At 41.5% G+C, this 17854-nt stretch overlaps 1 protein-coding gene across 2 annotated transcripts; it reads right to left on the bottom strand.

Annotated features, from left to right (window-relative positions):
• Window positions 1-9774: 9774 nt before the first annotated feature.
• On the bottom strand, window positions 9775-17794 carry ptcd3 (pentatricopeptide repeat domain 3). 2 transcript variants are annotated; one of them, XM_047353942.1, is made up of 24 exons: window positions 17665-17794; window positions 17023-17075; window positions 16397-16436; window positions 16248-16293; window positions 16089-16157; window positions 15871-15975; window positions 15674-15797; window positions 15476-15579; window positions 15207-15371; window positions 15039-15099; window positions 13969-14051; window positions 13679-13823; window positions 13537-13587; window positions 13357-13446; window positions 13242-13270; window positions 12120-12226; window positions 11938-12016; window positions 11760-11850; window positions 11599-11684; window positions 11373-11509; window positions 11017-11058; window positions 10752-10910; window positions 10510-10596; window positions 9775-9934 (listed from the first exon to the last, which is right to left on the bottom strand). In XM_047353942.1, the coding sequence occupies exons 1-24, from the start codon at window positions 17751-17753 to the stop codon at window positions 9886-9888; spliced, it is 2091 nt and encodes a 696-aa protein (XP_047209898.1). In that variant the 5' UTR covers window positions 17754-17794; the 3' UTR covers window positions 9775-9885. The 2 variants fall into 2 exon arrangements, with proteins under 2 accessions (XP_047209898.1, XP_047209899.1); XM_047353943.1 differs by lacking the exon at window positions 10510-10596 and having other exon boundaries at window positions 17665-17791.
• Window positions 17795-17854: the final 60 nt, after the last annotated feature.

Genomic DNA, 17854 nt, shown 5'->3' with positions numbered 1-17854 from the left:
GCTATTGTTTTTTAAGACATTAACAGAGCCTGGAAAAAATTCATTTTAGTTGCAATAGACTAACATCTGTACATGAAACAACATACAGAGGTCTTCATAATTATTTGCAAGCCTGGTAAAAATTTGAATTACACACGTGGACAAAATTTAAGATCCATTGGACTGTAGCCAACCTCCCTGGACGTGGCCGCAGGAGGAAAATTGACGAAAAAACAAAGAGTTGATTGCTTTAGCATTTATATGCCATATTATCATTCAGTTTACAATTGAAGTGTTAATATTTTCACAATATGTATTCCTCATATTCTCTTCAGTATATTTGCAGTTTAAATTCCCTAAAGGGAACTTACCCTTCAGACAAAACAGGCTGATCTCTAAAGATTTGAGACTGATAATAATATTTGATTTATTAAGGCTGGTTTGATTTTAATACATACTGATTCTACCCATGTATTGCTAATAAACTTTAGTGAAATATTTATATACTATACTGATCCCATTTCTCTACAAAAGAAACACCTTGTTTCTGTTTTTTAGCCAGCCTGATGAAGACTTGCTGCTGTGCTTTCAGATCACGTTGCGTGACCTAGTCGAGACTTGAGCTGTCGGACAGTTGGCCCTACGTTTGACTCTAGAATACACAGTCGATTCAGTGACTGGAAGATGTCAGGGTCCTGTGGTTGAAAACAAGCCCAAACCATCAGACCTCCAACTACCATGTTTGACAATTTATAAATATGGGCATTACATTATAGGTGAACATCTCTACCACGTCCTCATCTTTCCAAAATCGTATGGTTCATTCAGATGCAACTTTGCAGATCTTAGTCATGCTGCCATTCTCCTTAAGTCTTTTTCCAGCTGTCTGGGCAACAGACTTTAAGGATTTACACACTAACTGAGGCCTGTAGAGACTGAGATGGAACTCTTGGGGTTTTGCGGTTTCTTTAAACATTTGGATGGTCTGACTCTGGAGTAAATTTGGTGAGGATACTGTATTTTTATGCAGAAACGTAGATAAATAGTAAATAGATAAATGGGAAATAGATTTGAAATGGATAACTCCCTACAGATTGATGGGCGTCAAAAATTGCTTTCTTAAAGGCATTGCTGTTGTCTTCCCTTCCTAGGCATTGTGTTAATACACACCAATATTTTGCTTACCAGAAAACAGACAACACCCCTGGTTTTTAGGAGTAGTATCGCTCCCTGATGATCAGTTTATCAAGTCCATTTCACCAGCAGCACCTGGCAGCTACTTTCCCTCTTAAATCTTGAGGACGCAGCAGCAAGGGGGTACTTGGTTTTTCACACAGCTTGTTCTTTTTGCCTGTTTTTGTTTAATAAATAACAGCATGGTGGAACCTGTTGTGTGATTTTGTACTGTTATGGTTAGATACATTTGCCAGTCTTTTTTAATGCTACAGGAACCCAGCTATTGGTAGCATCAGCCATCCCACAGTGTTGTAACGATTTAAATATATAACTGAGTAGTCAAATTTCTTTAATTTGGATTAAAATGTATAAAAACTCATTTATTGATGATTCTTTGCTAAATAAATTAGGGAAGGTAGTACGCTTGTAGAGCCTGTACTCAGCTCTACAGTGTTCCCGTATAAACACAGCTGCAGAAAAACCTTGGATTTTATTTCTGCCAAATCCTGCATGATGACAAGCAGCTTGTGTACTAACACTGGTGTCAGCAGGCCCTATAAACTGCTACTCAATTCACCGTTGTTCACCACTGAGTCATATGTGGGAGAAGGAGAGTGAATGGAAAACCCACAACCATGTGGGATCACCATCTCACGCATAAGCAAATGTGCAGAAGCTGGTGCTGTATGTAAAGCTTGTCCTCTTCCGCTTTAGATGTTAAACATTTTAATTTAGAAAGCATGCATGTTTATTATGTGTTTACCAATGCAAAGATCAGTTACTCAGTAAACTACTGACATAGGGAAGAAGAGCCTGCACAATCCTTATAGTACTGTTTTACTGTGGTCTGCAGTAATGTAATATTTCAGCTTGAACTCTGCAGAATAATATTCAAATTACTCCTGATAATCAATTAAATGCAGTTTGTTTACAGAGCTCATCTCAGAGCACCACAAAGAGTTTGCATTGCTTTGCAAAAGTATCCATGCCTCTAAAACGTAAACGTTTTCCCATTTTGTAAAATTGAATCAACACAAAGCAGTGTATCATTGTGAAGTGGAAGGAATATGGTTAATAGTTTATAAAAATACAGATTATAATAAAAGAAAATGTGATGTGCATTTGTGTTCAGGTGCTGACAGGAAACGGGGAGGAAAGAGGGGAAAGTCATGCTGCAAACGTCAACGGGGTGGGACTCGAACCCGTGACCCAAAGACTAAGCCCACAATACATGGGTTGCGCGCTCCTCCCCTGCGCCACCACCATGCCCTTTTTGCATTTTTTGTTTTGTAACATAGTTGAAGCTCAGTCAGATTTTAAATTTTCAAGTCTTCCCACAGATTCTCAGTTGGGGTCATGTCTAGATTTTGGATAGGCCGTTCCAACACATGCATATGATTTGATCTAAACCATTCCATCGTAGCTGTGGCTGTATGTTTTAGGTTGTTGTCCTGCCCCTAACAGGTTTACTTCCATTGTCCTGCATTTAACCAACTTCCCTGCTGAAGAAAACATGCTGCCACCCCCATGTTTCATGTAAAAGTAACATTTTGGTCTCAGCTGACCAGAACTCTTTCTTCCACATGCTGTGATGCTCTACATGGTCTGTGGCAAACTTCAGGACTTTTTCTCTCTTCCATAAAGGTAAGAATTGTGGAGTGTATGGCTAAGAGTTGTCCTGTTTGCAGATTCTCTGCAGTGTAGATCACTGCAGCTCCTCCAGAGAAAGCACAAGCCTGTTGGCCATTGTCTGTTAGTGTGGGTGGACTGCCATGTCTTGGTAGATTTGCAGTTGTGTCACATTCCTTTCCCTGTTCAGATGGTGGATTGAGCGCTGCTTTGTGAGATGTTTAAAGCATTGAATCATTTTTTTAATAGCCTAACTCTCAGCATCTCTCTCCATGAACGGTCGGCTGTGTTCCTTGATTGTCATGATGCTGTTTGTCTAATGTTCTATAACAAACCTCTATGGCCTTCATAGAACAGCAGGGCCTATACTGAGATAAAACCACACATTGGTGGACTCCATTTACTAATAAGGTGACTTCTGAAGGCAGATGGCTGCTCTTGGTATTATTTTGTGAAAAAGAAATGCTCCGTTGCTCTGGGTAACGTTACTTCCTGTTTTCGCTGTTGGTGAATTGTTTGGTGTGTGAAGCTCTCTCGTTTGATCTGATTTCTCTCTACTGTGATATTTCTTACTTGTTCTAATACACAAGCACGTTAAAACACTTACTTTCTATTGCTGTATTTAACGTTTGGGGACTCTCCGTGTTTTACATGGTTTTCTAGTAGTGGTAAAGGGTCGCTAGCTTAGCGTTAGCTCCACCATGACTACCCGTTCTGCCGTTTCTCTCTCTGAGTCTCCTCCTCTCTCTGTCAGATGTTCAGTTACTCCTCTGCCTCCTTTAGTAATAATGGTACGTGTAATAAATGTAGCATTTTTGTAGCTTTGGAGGCGAGGGTGTCGGAATTGGAGGCCCGGCTCCGCGCTGTTGAAAAACCAGCAGATAGCCGAGGCCCCTTAGCCAGCATGGAGCCACCGAGGGTAGCTCCCCGTAGCAGTCCTCCAGCAGAGCCCGCGCAGCCGGGGCCTCAGGCCGGCTGGGTGACGGTACGTAGAAAGCATAGTCCTAGATCCCAGCCCACAGGTCACCACCAACCCGTCTGCGTTTCTAACAGATTTTCCCTGGTCAGTGACACACCCGCTGAGAAGCCAACTCTGGTAATTGGCAGCTCCATAGTCAGAAACGTGGCACTAGAGACACCAGCGACCATAGTCAAATGTCTGCCAGGGGCCAGAACGGGCAACATCAAATCCTACCTGAAACTGCTGGCTAAGGATAAGCGTAAATGCAGTAAGATTGTTATTCACGCTGGTGGTAATGACACCCGGTTACGTCAATCGGAGGTCACCAAAGTTAGTGTTGCTTCGGTGTGTAAGTTTGCCAAAACAATGTCGGACTCCGTAATTTTCTCTGGTCCCCTCCCTGATCGGACCAGTGACGACATGTTTAGCCGCATGCTGTCATTCAACCGCTGGCTGTCTAGGTGGTGTTCAGAAAACAATGTGGGTTACATTGATAACTGGCGAACATTTTGGGGAAAACCTGGTCTGATCCGGAGAGACGGCATCCATCCCACTTTGGATGGAGTTGCTCTTCTTTCTAGGAATTTGGCCGAATTTATTAGTTCTCCAAACCTCTGACATCCCACGGTTCAGACCAGGAAGCAGGGTCGTAGTTTAATACTCCTCTCTGCAGCTTCTGTACTGATACCCACCCATTACCCTATTAAGACAGTGTCTCGCCCACGCCCAAAATTGAATAGATTAAAAAATAATCTAAAAGGAGGAAATCAGGAAAATCTCATAAAAATAAACACAACTCAGACCGAAAAGAAAAATAAAACAATTAAATGTTGCTTACTGAACATAAGATCTCTCTCTTCAAAGACTTTGCTAGTTAGTGACCTGATTTGATTTACTTTGCCTCACAGAAATCTGGCTGCAGCAAGAGGATTATGTTACTATAAATGAGTCAACTCCAACTAATTATTTAAATTTTCACATTCCTCGAATTACTGGGCGAGGAGGAGGAGTAGCAACCATATTTCAGTCCGATTTATTGATTAGCCCCAGACCAATCAATAGCTACAACTCTTTTGAATATTTAATCCTTAGTTTTCCTCATCCAAATTGCAAAGCACTAAAACCTCTTCTGTTTGTTGTCTTGTACTGTCCACCAGGCTCTTACTCTCAATTTCTAGATCAGTTTTCAGACCTTTTATCTGATTTAGTGTTAAATACAGATAAAGTTATTATAGTGGGGGATTTTAACATTCATGTAGACACTGAAAGTGATAGCCTAAATATAGCGTTTAATGCTATCTTAGACTCAATTGGCTTTGATCAAAACATTAACAAACCTACCCACCTTTGTCTTCATTCTCTGGACCTTGTGCTGACATATGGCATTGAGTGTAAAGACATAACAATATTCTCGTATAACCCTGTCCTGTCTGACCATTTCTTAATAACCTTTGAGTTTAATTTAACCGAGTACTCCACACCTGAAAGAACATTTCATTATAGTAGATCATTATCAGGCGATGCTGTAACAACCTTTAAAGAATCTGTTCCACTTTCAATTTCCTCATTATCACTGAAAAGCACAGTGGAGGGCAATAATTATTTTGTTCATAGTGTTTCTTCATCATTGCGTGATGCATTAGACAATGCAGCCCCCTTGAAAAAGAAGGTAATCACTAATAGGAGGCAGGCTCCTTGGTTTAATTCAGAGCTACGTACTTTAAAGCACAATGTTAGAAAATTGGAGAGAAAATGGCGCTCTACACACCTAGAGGATTCCTACTTAATCTGGAAAAATAGCCTACTGTTGTACAAAAAGACACTTCGCCAAGCTAGAATAGCTTATTTCTCATCATTAATAGAAGAGAACAAGAATAATCCTAGGTTTCTCTTTAGTACAGTTGCTAAACTTACACAGAGTCATAGCTCTGTTAAGCCATCCATTCCCTTAACTCTCAGCAGTCACGACTTTATGGGATTCTTCTTAAATAAAATTGATTCTATTAAAAAGAAAATCTTTGACATATTCCCGAAGATGATTACTTCATCCTCAGCAAGTGAGACAACATTGGAAATAACTGCAGAACCTGATCTGTGTTTGGACTGTTTTGATCTTGTGAAGCTTCCTGAGTTATCAGAAATATTAGCTTCATCTAAACCTTCAACTTGTATGTTAGACCCAATCCCAACCAAATTATTTAAGGAAGTGTTCCCTCTGATTACCAGCCCCATTTTAGATAGGATTAATCTATCTTTAGTAAATGGATATGTACCACAGGCTTTTAAGTGAGCTGTAAATAAACCTTTACTTATGAAACCTTCGCTTGATCGAGATGACTTAATAAATTACAGACCTATATCCAATCTTCCATTCTTATCTAAAATTCTTGAGAAAATTGTTGCTAATCAAATGTGTGAGCATTTATACAGCAATGACCTGTTTGGAGAGTTTCAGTCAGGTTTCAGAGCTCATCATAGCACTGAAACAGCTCTGCTGAAAGTCACTAATGATATTCTTATGGCCTCAGATAATGGACTTGTGTCTGTTCTGGTTCTGTTAGATCTCTTTGCTGCATTTGATACAGTCGACCATAATATTCTCTTAGAAAGGCTGGAATATGTTGTAGGGATCAGGGGAACAGCACTAGGCTGGTTTAAATCTTATCTGTCTGACAGATTCCAGTTTGTTCATGTAAATGATAAATCATCTTCAAACTCCAGGGTTAATTGTGGAGTACCACAGGGCTCAGTACTTGGGCCAATTCTCTTTACTATATATATGCTTCGAATAGGTCAAATTATCAGGCAGCATAGGATAAATTTTCACTGTTACGCTGATGATACTCAGCTTTACTTATCCATAAATCTTGATGAGCCCAACCAGTTAGATAGACTACAAGCATGTCTTGAAGACATAAAAACTTGGATGACTTTAAATTTTCTGCTTCTAAATTCAGACAAGACAGAAGTTGTCGTCTTTGGACCGGAGTCTTTAAAAAAGAAACTGCTTAGTCAATCACTTAACCTGGATGGCATTAAATTGACCTCTGATAATAAAGTAAAAAACCTTGGTGTTATTTTTGACCAGGACATGTCATTTAAATCCCATATTAAACAGGTTTCTAGGATTTCCTTCTTTCATCTCCGGAACATTGCCAAAATGAGAAATATCCTATCTAGGAGTGATGCTGAAAAACTAGTCCATGCATTTGTTACTTCAAGGCTGGACTATTGTAATTTGTTACTATCAGGATGTCCACAAAATGCAGTTAAAAGCCTTCAGCTGATTCAAAATGCTGCAGCAAGAGTTCTGATGAAAATTAAAAAGAAAGATCATATTTCTCCTATTTTAGCTTCCCTTCATTGGCTCCCTGTTAAGTCCAGAATAGAATTAAAATTTCTCCTCCTCACATATAAAGCCCTTAATGATCTAGCTCCATCATACATCAGAGATCTGATTGTTCCATATGTTCCTAACAGGGCACTTCGTTCTCAGACTGCAGGTTTACTGGTGGTTCCTAGAGTCTCTAGAAGTAGAATGGGAGGCAGATCCTTTGGTTATCAGGCTCCTCTCCTGTGGAACCAGCTCCCAGTTTTAGTCCGGGAGGCAGACACCCTGTCTACTTTTAAGGCAAGGCTTAAAACTTTCCTTTTTGATAAAGCTTATAGTTAGAGTGGCTTAGTTTATCCTGAGCTATCTTCCTTATTTTTTACCTCCGTCTTCTTCCCTCCCTGTTGGTTGGAGTAAGGGGGAGTCAGGTTTAGCCTAAACCGGCTCAGTTATGGTTGAGGTGCAAACACACCCTCCATTTCTGCTACCTGTATGACCCCTTCTCTTTTCCAATGGTTATAATTAGTCTGACAGAGGGAGGTATCCCAATCCTTGTGGTTTTTAGTATAACAATGACCATCAGTGGGACCCTTTGTGGGGTTCCTTGAGACGACATTGTTGTAAATAAGCGCCGTTTAACTAAATAATCTGAACTGAAACTATCTCTGTAGTTATGCTGCTATATGCTTAGGCTGCTGGAGGACATAATGACTACTTTCACCCTCTTCGCTACATTCTCACACTACTCTCCAATTTCGCATTGTTTGCTGTTATTTCAGCTTTTAACCTTGTTCTCTCTTTTCTCTTCCTAGAAGCTACACCTGGCCTGACTCTGTGTCTACCTGTGACACCTTTCTGGAGAGGGGCATCGTCCCAGCTTCTGCTGGCAACAACTTAATGCTCACCCTCTACCGATGATCCACATAGCCCTGTCTTTTAGTGTTTAACCCTTTCTCTCTCTAGACATGGAAATTGACTGAACTTTTACTGTGACTAACTCTATGTGCTCTCTTTCAGACTCTAACCTTGACAACTGGCTCAGAGTTTATCTGTTCTTTCTTTCTAGGTGAAATGACTATAGGAGCTACAACCATTAACGTTTACTATACCTTCCCATAGAAAGGACTCCTGGATCAGTGCTTCTGTGTTCTTTTTGTGTCTCTGCTCTGTTCTCTCAAACTCCTAGTTGGTCGTGGCAGATGGCCGCTCACACTGAGCCTGGTTATGCTGGAGGTTTCTTCCTGTTAAAAGGGAGTTTTTCCTCTCCACTGTCGCTACATGCATGCTCAGTATGAGGAATTGCTGCAAAGTCAACGCCAGTGACTGTCCACTGTCTCTACATGCTCATCCAGGAGGAGTGAATGCTACAAGTCACTGACTGGATGCAATCTGCTGGGTTTCCTTAGATAGAAAAACGTTTTATCAATTTGAATAAATAACTGAATCTGACTACACTGTTCAATGGTTAGGATTAATTGGAAGGTATGTACCTGACTTTTGTGAAGTACCTTGAGACAACATGTGTTGTGAATTGGCGCTATATAAATAAAACTGAATTGAATTGAAAATGTAAAAACTGCACATTTTCCCACTACATTAGAATTATGGACTACTTTGTGTTGGTCTGCCTCATAAAATCACAATACTTTCAAGTTTGTGGTTGGAACAGGTGTTTTAATATTTCTGGAAGGCATATATCACCAGATTATTGTTGCTTTTGGGGAATCTAGAAACAGACTACAAACAGATCTGACTTCCAAACTGAGATTAACTGCAGCATCATGGAATTCAACTCCCTGTGTTTCTGTTTAAACATTCCTACTCCTTAGCTACACCCACAGGCAAAACTGTGCGGCATCAACCAAATCAGGATGGAAAGCTTTTACTTGGTATTACATGCAAATACACAGCAAACAATGGCTGGTAGTGGTGTAGCGTGTGGTTAATGAGAGCGTGTGAAGCTCTCAGCAGGCCTTCTGTGTCCAACCACACCCATCCCGACGCAACAAGCCCCTCTGCTCTTCAGCCCATCCTTATTTGGTCACGCTGGCAGAGCAGTTGATGATTGGTTGAGGGCATTTCATTGGGAAGCACTACCTTGTGCTGACTTGCTCACATCCACCCAGCATCTCCCCTGAGTGCAGACAGGTACAGACATGATAAAATGCTTCTTTTGACACTATTACTTCACAATTAAACTATTGTCAGGGTTCCACTTACTGCTAAAAGTTTTACCCTGCTTGAACATTAAGCTTAGCGGGCTCCAAATTAAAACGGTGTTGCGGTTTTTAAGCGCTTCCAGGAAAGACATCTTCACAGATACCACAGTGAGCTGCCTTGTTCTAGCATGCATCTTACATACCATTACCTATAGGTCTCTAAATCTGGAGGTTTTGAAAGAGGCACAGGACTCCAACATGACATTCCAGACCCACAGCATGTAATTCACAGGCAGCAAGCTGAGGAAGAAGCTTATCAGCAATTCCAGGAAGCTGGTAAATTATCACTTAGAAAAAAATGCAACCCCCCCCCCCGGGAAGGTCCATTTAACAACAAGGAAGGAAGAGTGTGTCTAAGATCTTAAAATATCAACCATAAAAGGGAAGAAAATGATCAAAAACTCCAAAGGAGTAAAAAGAAGCGCCACTAATGACATTGTGCGATGGTTAATTAAATGAGAAACACACAAAGAAACAAATGAGGCTGTATACGTGAAGGTTTTATTACACAGACAAGCAGGTCAAATACAAACAAGTGTTCCTTACAATAAGCTGTATGAATATAGCAATCGCAGCTCTGACACCGTCTTTCATTCGGTCTCTTTCTCTGGTGCAGCTTCGAATTCAGACAAAATGGATCTGGAAGAGATGGAGAGAAAGACGCTGAGTCAATGCGTAGAAAAGGGGCATCAAAGATTAAAGTGACAAAGTGAATTAAAATGTAATTTTGTTGGAAATAAAACACACCTGACCTGCAAGGAAATAAAACTGAAATATAACGTCTTATAAATGAAAAAAAGATTATATTGTTTGTTTTAACCCACAGCTTATGAGATTTGTAGTCGACAGCACCGCTGAGTGGATGCCCTGAGATAGGCGTGGAAAACTCTTGTGGAGCATTGTGGATGTAATGTGTGTCTAGGAAGTTTCTGTTTCCATCACATCAGAGTGAATTCAGCTTTTAGTATCTGAAAATTTTGAAGTAAATTCTTTTTGATCTTATAAGCTTTCAACTGGGTGTCGCACAAGCCTGAACCATGATTACTCCACCTCTATGCTTCATGTTAATAATAAAGAAAGACTATTTTCACTTCAAACAAACCTCTTTAATAATTTGCAGTCAAACATGGCCTGTAAATCACCTTTCTAATTAATTCAGATGCTTCTGTCAGGACCGTCTAATAATGTGTCCTAATAATGCATGATCAGGATACCTGATAGTGCTTTGTAGTCCACATGTAGTCTCTGTAAGGCATCGAATGTTTTTGTTCGTATTCCACTCGTTCTCACAAGGGCACGGACTGTAGGGTTATGATCGGAGAGTTTTTAAACTTTTTCTAATCCCCAAAAAAATAAAATGATTAATTTCCCACTCTGCTGGTCATTCCAGGCTTTGCATGAACACGGGGTGTATTTCATAAAGCAAGCGAGTCATACTTCCACACCGACGGCTCACCTTTGCTCATCGGTCAGCTGGAACTCAGCCAGTGCTGTCTTCGCCAGCACTGGTGTTGCTGGCAGACAGAAGGCTGCAGCCAGCTGGACCAGCTCCACCGCTCTCTTAGGAGCGCCGCTGCTTTGACACACGGACAGGAAGTTGTTTAACAGTACCTCTCTGCAGAGTAAAGCGTGGAAAGGCAGGGTCACACACAGTGCATTTACTTGGCCACCTTGAAGTGCTTCACGTTGCAGATAGCTCAGCTGTCTGTGTGCAAACTTACGAAGGAACTCTGTTTTTGGCTTTGAAGAGCAGCAGCATGTCCCTGCAGAGGCAACCAGAGAAAAGAGCATGAGGTCGGAAATCATTAGACAGAAAGGAGATACGGTGTCCTGCAAAAGTATTCATACCTCGTAAACATTTCCATGTTTCCCCTCAACCATATGTTTCAATGCATTTTATTGGAATAACCTTTTATTTGGAGGTATAACAGTAAAGAAGCCATGCATCATTTCCTTCCACTTCACTACTATACATCACACTGTCCTGCTCTTTCACAAAAACCTCCAGTAGTGCCATTAGAGTTAGTGTGTAATGTGACAAAGTGTGTGTTTGAGGGGGTATGAACGCTCGCCTCACCACGCCTGTTGGAGCTTGTTGGCTCGTAAAAGCAGGGTGGTGACGTGTGACAGTGAGGAGGTGCTCCACTCCATGCTGGACTTGCTGTCAAACACACTCTTCACGCCCAGAGCGCACGCGGCAAAAGACTCCTGCACCTGGACACACACACACACACACACAGATATGGTCAGAAACACAGTGAGACAGAAACATCAACATCACTGAGGTGGGACAAAAAACAGACTTCAGGACTGTGTTCCTCTCTGGCCATGAGACTCAGCAGCTCCTCCACCAGGTCCACCTTGTTATCATGACCAAGAGTCTTAATGTCTGCAAGAAAAAAAAAAGAGAAATGCAACAGTTACAGATATGAGACAGGTGAAGTGTTTCAAACCAGTTTAGTACCTTTCCATATACTGGGCAGCAGATCCAGACGGCCATCTGTGTCCAGAGCCTGCAGCAGGTCCCTCATCCCCTGAGGGTTGGGGTAATACAACTGCAAACACCAGAGTGAAGAATCAGTTACTGTCCACCGAAAACATGAATCAGTAAACAGACAGCGTGGCGGCAGAGGTGGACTGACCGAGGGGATGATCCGGCTGTACCTCTTCAGCACCACATCAATATGCTCCAACATGCACAGCAGGCTGAAGAAGCGACCGCTGCGGTGGAGACGGGGAGGGTTATTAAGAGAACAGCAGAGGACTGGACCATCTTGAGTAGAGCAGACTGTATCAGAGGACCACTGCAGGACTTCTAACTTACTAATAAACACTTTGTTGATAAGAGTCTCCCAGCAGCCTCCAGTTGTCTCCAACCTCCAACAGACTGTGAACTTTGTAACCCAGCTCCAGATCTTTACTGTCCAAACACTTGGAGAAAAAAATAAATAAATCAGCCGGTTTACATGCAGCTGGACATTTGGGGTCAGGATAATGTAATGCATTAACAGAACCAAACCAAGAAGTATTATAGTGTCGGGTCAGAGGCTTGATCACTCATCTGCATGATGCTCATTATTTTGGTCTTTTAATGATTCATTTAAACTATTATTTTTCCACTGTGGAATTATTTTACATTGAACAACTTCAGTGATTGTCTTCTTGATTTTCAAAAGATATTCATACACCCCACTACATACACCTGAATCTCCCTAAGCAAGATGCAGAGAAACCAAATAATTCAACCTTAGTCCATCGATAATCAGATTGAGATCAGAGTCCTTCTAGAAACAAAATCAAACCTTTATCTTTTTTTTAAAAAGACCTCTGTGTGTTTCGGATCACTGGTCTACTGAAACATCCAACTGTGTCCAGGTTTCAACCTTTTGACCCAAACTATCACCTTCAAATGAAAGCAAATTGGTCAGGATGTCCTAGAGCAACCCGGGAACAATGAAGGCCCCAGCCAGTCATGCACTGGAACACCAGTGTTACCCAACAGGTAATGACACCCAGGTTGGAGGTAAGCCTACAGAACATCAACATGGACAGAGAAACAATTCCCTGCTTCAAAACCTTCAAGCATGACTGAACTTTGCAATTTGAAGCTTTTATGGTCAGATTAGACACAGACTGTGACTTGCTGATGGTTTTAAAGAGTGTGTGGGATTTTTAACCAAATATCAGTGGGTTGTATAATATTGACCCTGCGTGGAAAGTTATGCAGCAAATTTTTGTTCTAAAATTCATTAACGCTGTTTGCTGTTTAATTAATCGACCGTGGAAAAGAAAGCGTGTCATTAAAAGCCATAGAGGAAAACACCTATGCTCATGATGAGTGTATGTAAACATCTGACTGGAGCTGTACATTACCAAATGTTGAAACTAGAAATCAGGGATAGTCTACGAGCTTTAAAAGAAAGACTGACAGATGATCAAAACTTACTACTCTCATTGCACTGGAGAAGAAGAAAACTGGGAAGAGAAGAAAACATACAAGTTTAGGAAAGTCATCTGATCTGTACAGGTGACATCATCTCCTCTCATGCACCATGACAGACCATCATGAGGGTCCTGGCAGGTAAAGCTTGTTCCTTCTAGCTCTGTCAACATGTCCTGTATGATGTCTGTGTTGTTGGGCCCAGAGGAGCCTGGAGAGGAAAGTACCACGGCTCAGTAACCAATCAGCTCATGAACAAGAAGCAGCTCAAAACACCTGCTTCAGGAACATTTCCACGTACCTGACTTATAGAAGACTGCCAGGATGTGGTCGTAGGTGGCCAAGCTTGGAGCTGAAGGTTACATGACGCAAACATGGTCAGGAAATGAAAGGACACATGAATCCCAGAGTTAAAGAGCGGAAACTATCGAGCTCATAGCTACCAAATCCCAGAGCCTTCATCTCATTTAGAGTCTGAGGAGCGTAGGTTTTGGCCAAAAAGCCGCATCGTCTCAGAGCTTTGAGAACGCTGTTGAAGGTGAGCAGGTTGGGACGAACTTTCTGTTCATTCATCTGGTTCAACAGTTCCTACACATACACACAAAACACCCAGGAGATTGAATTTTGGTCTGGCTGCTTCATTTATTTGAACATTAAAATGGTCTTTCTATAGAAAGAAGTCTGAACAGTGTTCCACAGTAGCGTAGAAAACTCTCTAACACAGGGGTCTTACAGTGAGGAGGTCCCATCTCTCATTAAATTTGTCTCTGACGTATGGAACTGCAGAGATCAGCGCGTTGAAGGTGTAGACGTCAGCTGTGAACACAAGAAAAGGTTACACTTTTGTCCATAACAATTACTAAGCAACTTATACGTCAAGTCATGGTTGGATTGTATTATTTTAATATGAAAAACCCCATCTAACTTCTTAACTTTATAAAAGCTTGGCCAATTCTTTAAATGCCGAGACACAGAGCTTCAATTCAGTTACTTTAACAAATGTAGTAGATTCTCAAGGCAATTTACAAAAAAAGTCATCTCAGTCCAACCATACAGACAAATTCAAAGTCAGCTACGTGCATCCCAACCCCCCTTTATTATCTCTCTTAGGGGAAAACACTCCGACGCTCCCCTTCTGAAAGAGAGGCCTGATCAATCCTGATCAATCTCTCTGGCATCAGTACTGATTAAAATAGTCACTTAAACCAAAGATTCATTGAATCAGATTTATGTAAAAACAGACAGGTCAGGAATACTAGCTTAAATATTAAAGTGTTGGTGATTCAGACTTTATGTAAACATTATATGGAGGCTCGTTTAAAACTCAATGCCTGGAACCTGATAAGTACGTCTCTGGTGCCACCTGGTGGTAGTAAGGAGAACAACATGACAGGTATTTATATAAAAATTTAAAAAAAGAAGTTATAAAAAGTTACTCCACTTTTTAAAGCTGAACATTTTTATAAACTAAAGAAAACAATTAATAGGTAATGTTTTTCTTTAATAGATTCATTAAGAAGTTTAAGGTGGAAGTTCTTATTGTTAGAGGAACACTAGTTCATCTTCTGCCATGATACAGACCGTGAAGACAGATTGGAATTGACTATTTATAAAGGCTGAAAACAAATATTTTTCATTAACCATTTAGACTAATGTAACTTGCATCGTCTCATATTGTTCAGTGAACTTACATTTAGTTCAACAAACTACAGCATTCCCACTCAGAATACTGGATCTAAACGGATATTGGCCCAGTGTTGGTACTGCGCTCCTTCCTGCTCATCGTGTGTTTTGAATCCTCACCTGAGAGCCTGTTGTTGAGCAGATCTGTGTACATGCTGAAAGCCTTTGAATATGCTCCATGCTGCAGAGACACATAAACATGATCTTTTATCATCTCGAGGAAATGCTCCAGTGCGGATCAGATGAAAGAAAGGGGTGTTTGTTGAGCAGACATGAATGAGGCGGTACCTTCACCATCCCTCTGATCAGAGCAGAGTAACACCGCGAGTCTTTCTCCGGCAGCAGGTTGAAGATCCTCTCTGCATTGTTGTTTTCCTTCCAGCTGGTTCTCAGGTGGTCTGCTGCTCGGCGCCCCTTGGGTTTCCGCCTCTTCGTCTCCTCTCCAGCCTCCTCCTGAGCCGAGCACAGAAACAAGTCTCAGAGCTTACATAATGCAGAGCCAACATCCACGTTGGCCTTCTTGTCATCTTTCAGCACGACCCTGATTAAGGACTCACTGCATCCTCCACCTCTGGCGCCCCCTCCTGGACAGGGTTCTTGTCACAGTAAAGACAGATGAGGTCCAGCAGCTCCTGGGTTGTTTCCATAGAGACCGACGTGCCTGGAAGGAGCAGTAAAAACCAGGAACGCAGGTTGGGAAGTGGGGTGTCGGTACCGTTTTTAAGAAAACCTAACCTCTCTGTGTGTGACCTCACCAGCCTGAAGCAGCTGATCGTACATCTCAACTGCAGCTGAGACTTTCCTCAGGGTGATCCGCTCCTTCAGCGCCTCCTCGCTAACCTCCTCCAGACGCAGCGTCACGCTCTCCGGCATCAGGCACTACAACACACACCCTGAGACTGTGACCTGACAAAAAAATGATCCAAACAACTCTCTGGGCTGTGGTTCTTACTGGTATATGTGGTTCGGCAAAGTCTTTGGTGAAGAATTTGGGGTTGTTGTTGACAAAGTATTTGGCTGCAGCTCTGCCAGACTCCTGTGAGAGGGAGAACAGCTTCTGTGAAGAAAGAGAACAAAACCTGTCAGTTACTAACTACGCACTTTTCTTTACTCGTTACACGTTAAGGAATTTCTCCAGTGAGAGCAGCTGTATGGAGATTCTAAACATACAAACTCAGCAGACGTCCTGGGTGACAGGTACGGGTCGTCCTGGAACTGATAGGGGTACGCTGTTGGATCCTGCAGAGAAAGCGTACGAGCAATAAACAACCAGAAGAACACACAGAACCATGCAGCGAAAGAAAGATCTCAACATGAGTGAACTCCTACTCTGTGGACAGTAGAAGCCAGAGCCTCCAGCACTGCCTCGCTGCTCCTGTTTTATAGGAAACTCATTCATGACTGTATTAAAGAACTCATCACATAAAACTGACTTCATTAGTGATCAGAATAAAACACCTAACTACTATGATACATACCATGATTTCTTCCTGGGGATGACTATTGGCTCCTTTGATTCTGAAAAACAGTAAGAACTTTTTACGTCAACAGGAGACAAAAATAAAATAAAATACAGTTGGTGACATTGCTTTCCATCCCTGCCGACTTTTCAATCTAAAGCTTTGGCTGCTAAAGAGCACAGTTCAATCATAAACTTAACTGTATGTCATATGGATTTTATGTGTGATGTGTCTCCGCCAGTTTTCCACATCTAGAGGTTGAATGTTTTGGTCCATTCTTCTACGCCAAATGGCTCAAGCTCCGTCAGAGTTGATCTCACAATTCCTTTGTGAGATCAACTTGAGGTTTTGTCCTCCTGGAAGGAGAACCACTTTGCAGCCTTTAACAGGGTTTCTTCCAGTACTGCCATGTATTTTGCTCCATCCATTTTCCCGTTCACTCTGAGCAAGAACAACATGCCCACAGCATGACGGTGCCACTGCCATGTTTCACCCCGAGGATGGTGTCTTCAAGATTATATGATGTATTCAGGTCCTTACATTTTTATTCACAAGGTGCTGACTTTTAACAAATGTAATCGTAATTTTAGGTCAATCAAATGGCATACGTTTCCACACTGTAAGACGTCCACTGATTAGCTTACCTTTATGAACTTCTGCACCTTGTTGCTGAAGAGCTGAAGTCCACCTGAAGCCCCTAAAGAGAGAAAAAACAAATAAGCATTAATGAACCTGCCTGAAGGAGGTCCATTTCTGTGACGAATCTGATACCAAAAGCCAGGGTTACTGCCGCTGTCTCTAAAACACTTTCTTTTTATTTGTATTTTACATTTGCACCCTATAGAGACACAGAATGACCGGTGTGTTTTTTTTAATGTCATATCTGGGAAGTAACACTTCAGTTATTGAAAGTTGGAGGGGAAAAACACAAGGAATTTTATTGAAAATAGTCCCAACGAAGAATCAAAACGAGGTCGAATAATATGATGGGGGAGAGATTTTAATGCAACACTCAGGTTATGGTGGAGTTTCTTGGGAAGCTGTTAAAATGTTTCCCCTGGAAATATTTTTTTCCCGCTTTGTAAATAAAGAGCAGTCTGTTGCTGCAGATATTTAATTTGAAAACATTTAGCTAAAATTTGATTAATAATTGTGATTTAAGTAAGCGACAGAGACGTGACCTCTCCTGTCGGAGGATGCTGCGGCTGTCGCACCACTAAAACACGCGATGTTACAGATTACTGAAAGTAAAATATTATATGAACAACTTCACATGCTTATAATACCTGCTAGCAAACAATTGGTCGAGATTAATCCGCAGGAATCTGCCGTTTCTCTTAATGTGATGTCCTACGTGCCTACAGGGAGCCGCCATATTGTTACAAGTGAAGGCTTCTGGGAAAGGGACAAACCATGTCAACTGAAATAGGGGGGGGGGGGGATAACAGTAATATATTATTTTAAACGTCTGTATCG

This window comes from Girardinichthys multiradiatus, chromosome 23 (assembly GCF_021462225.1).
Source record: "Girardinichthys multiradiatus isolate DD_20200921_A chromosome 23, DD_fGirMul_XY1, whole genome shotgun sequence".
In the NCBI taxonomy this organism is placed as follows: Eukaryota; Metazoa; Chordata; class Actinopteri; order Cyprinodontiformes; family Goodeidae; genus Girardinichthys; species Girardinichthys multiradiatus.
Note: the sequence above shows the minus strand (reverse complement) of the source record. Positions and strands in the feature narration are given on the sequence as shown.

Coding starts and splice junctions, on each gene's coding strand:
- ptcd3 (XM_047353942.1), bottom strand. CDS start 17,753: ATGGCGGCTCCCTGTAGGCACGTAGGACATCACATTAAGAGAAACGGC. Junction 15,976..16,088: donor CCAGGACGTCTGCTGAGTTT/GTATGTTTAGAA, acceptor CTTTCTTCACAG/AAGCTGTTCTCCCTCTCACA. Junction 11,685..11,759: donor GCTGCCCAGTATATGGAAAG/GTACTAAACTGG, acceptor TTTTTCTTGCAG/ACATTAAGACTCTTGGTCAT.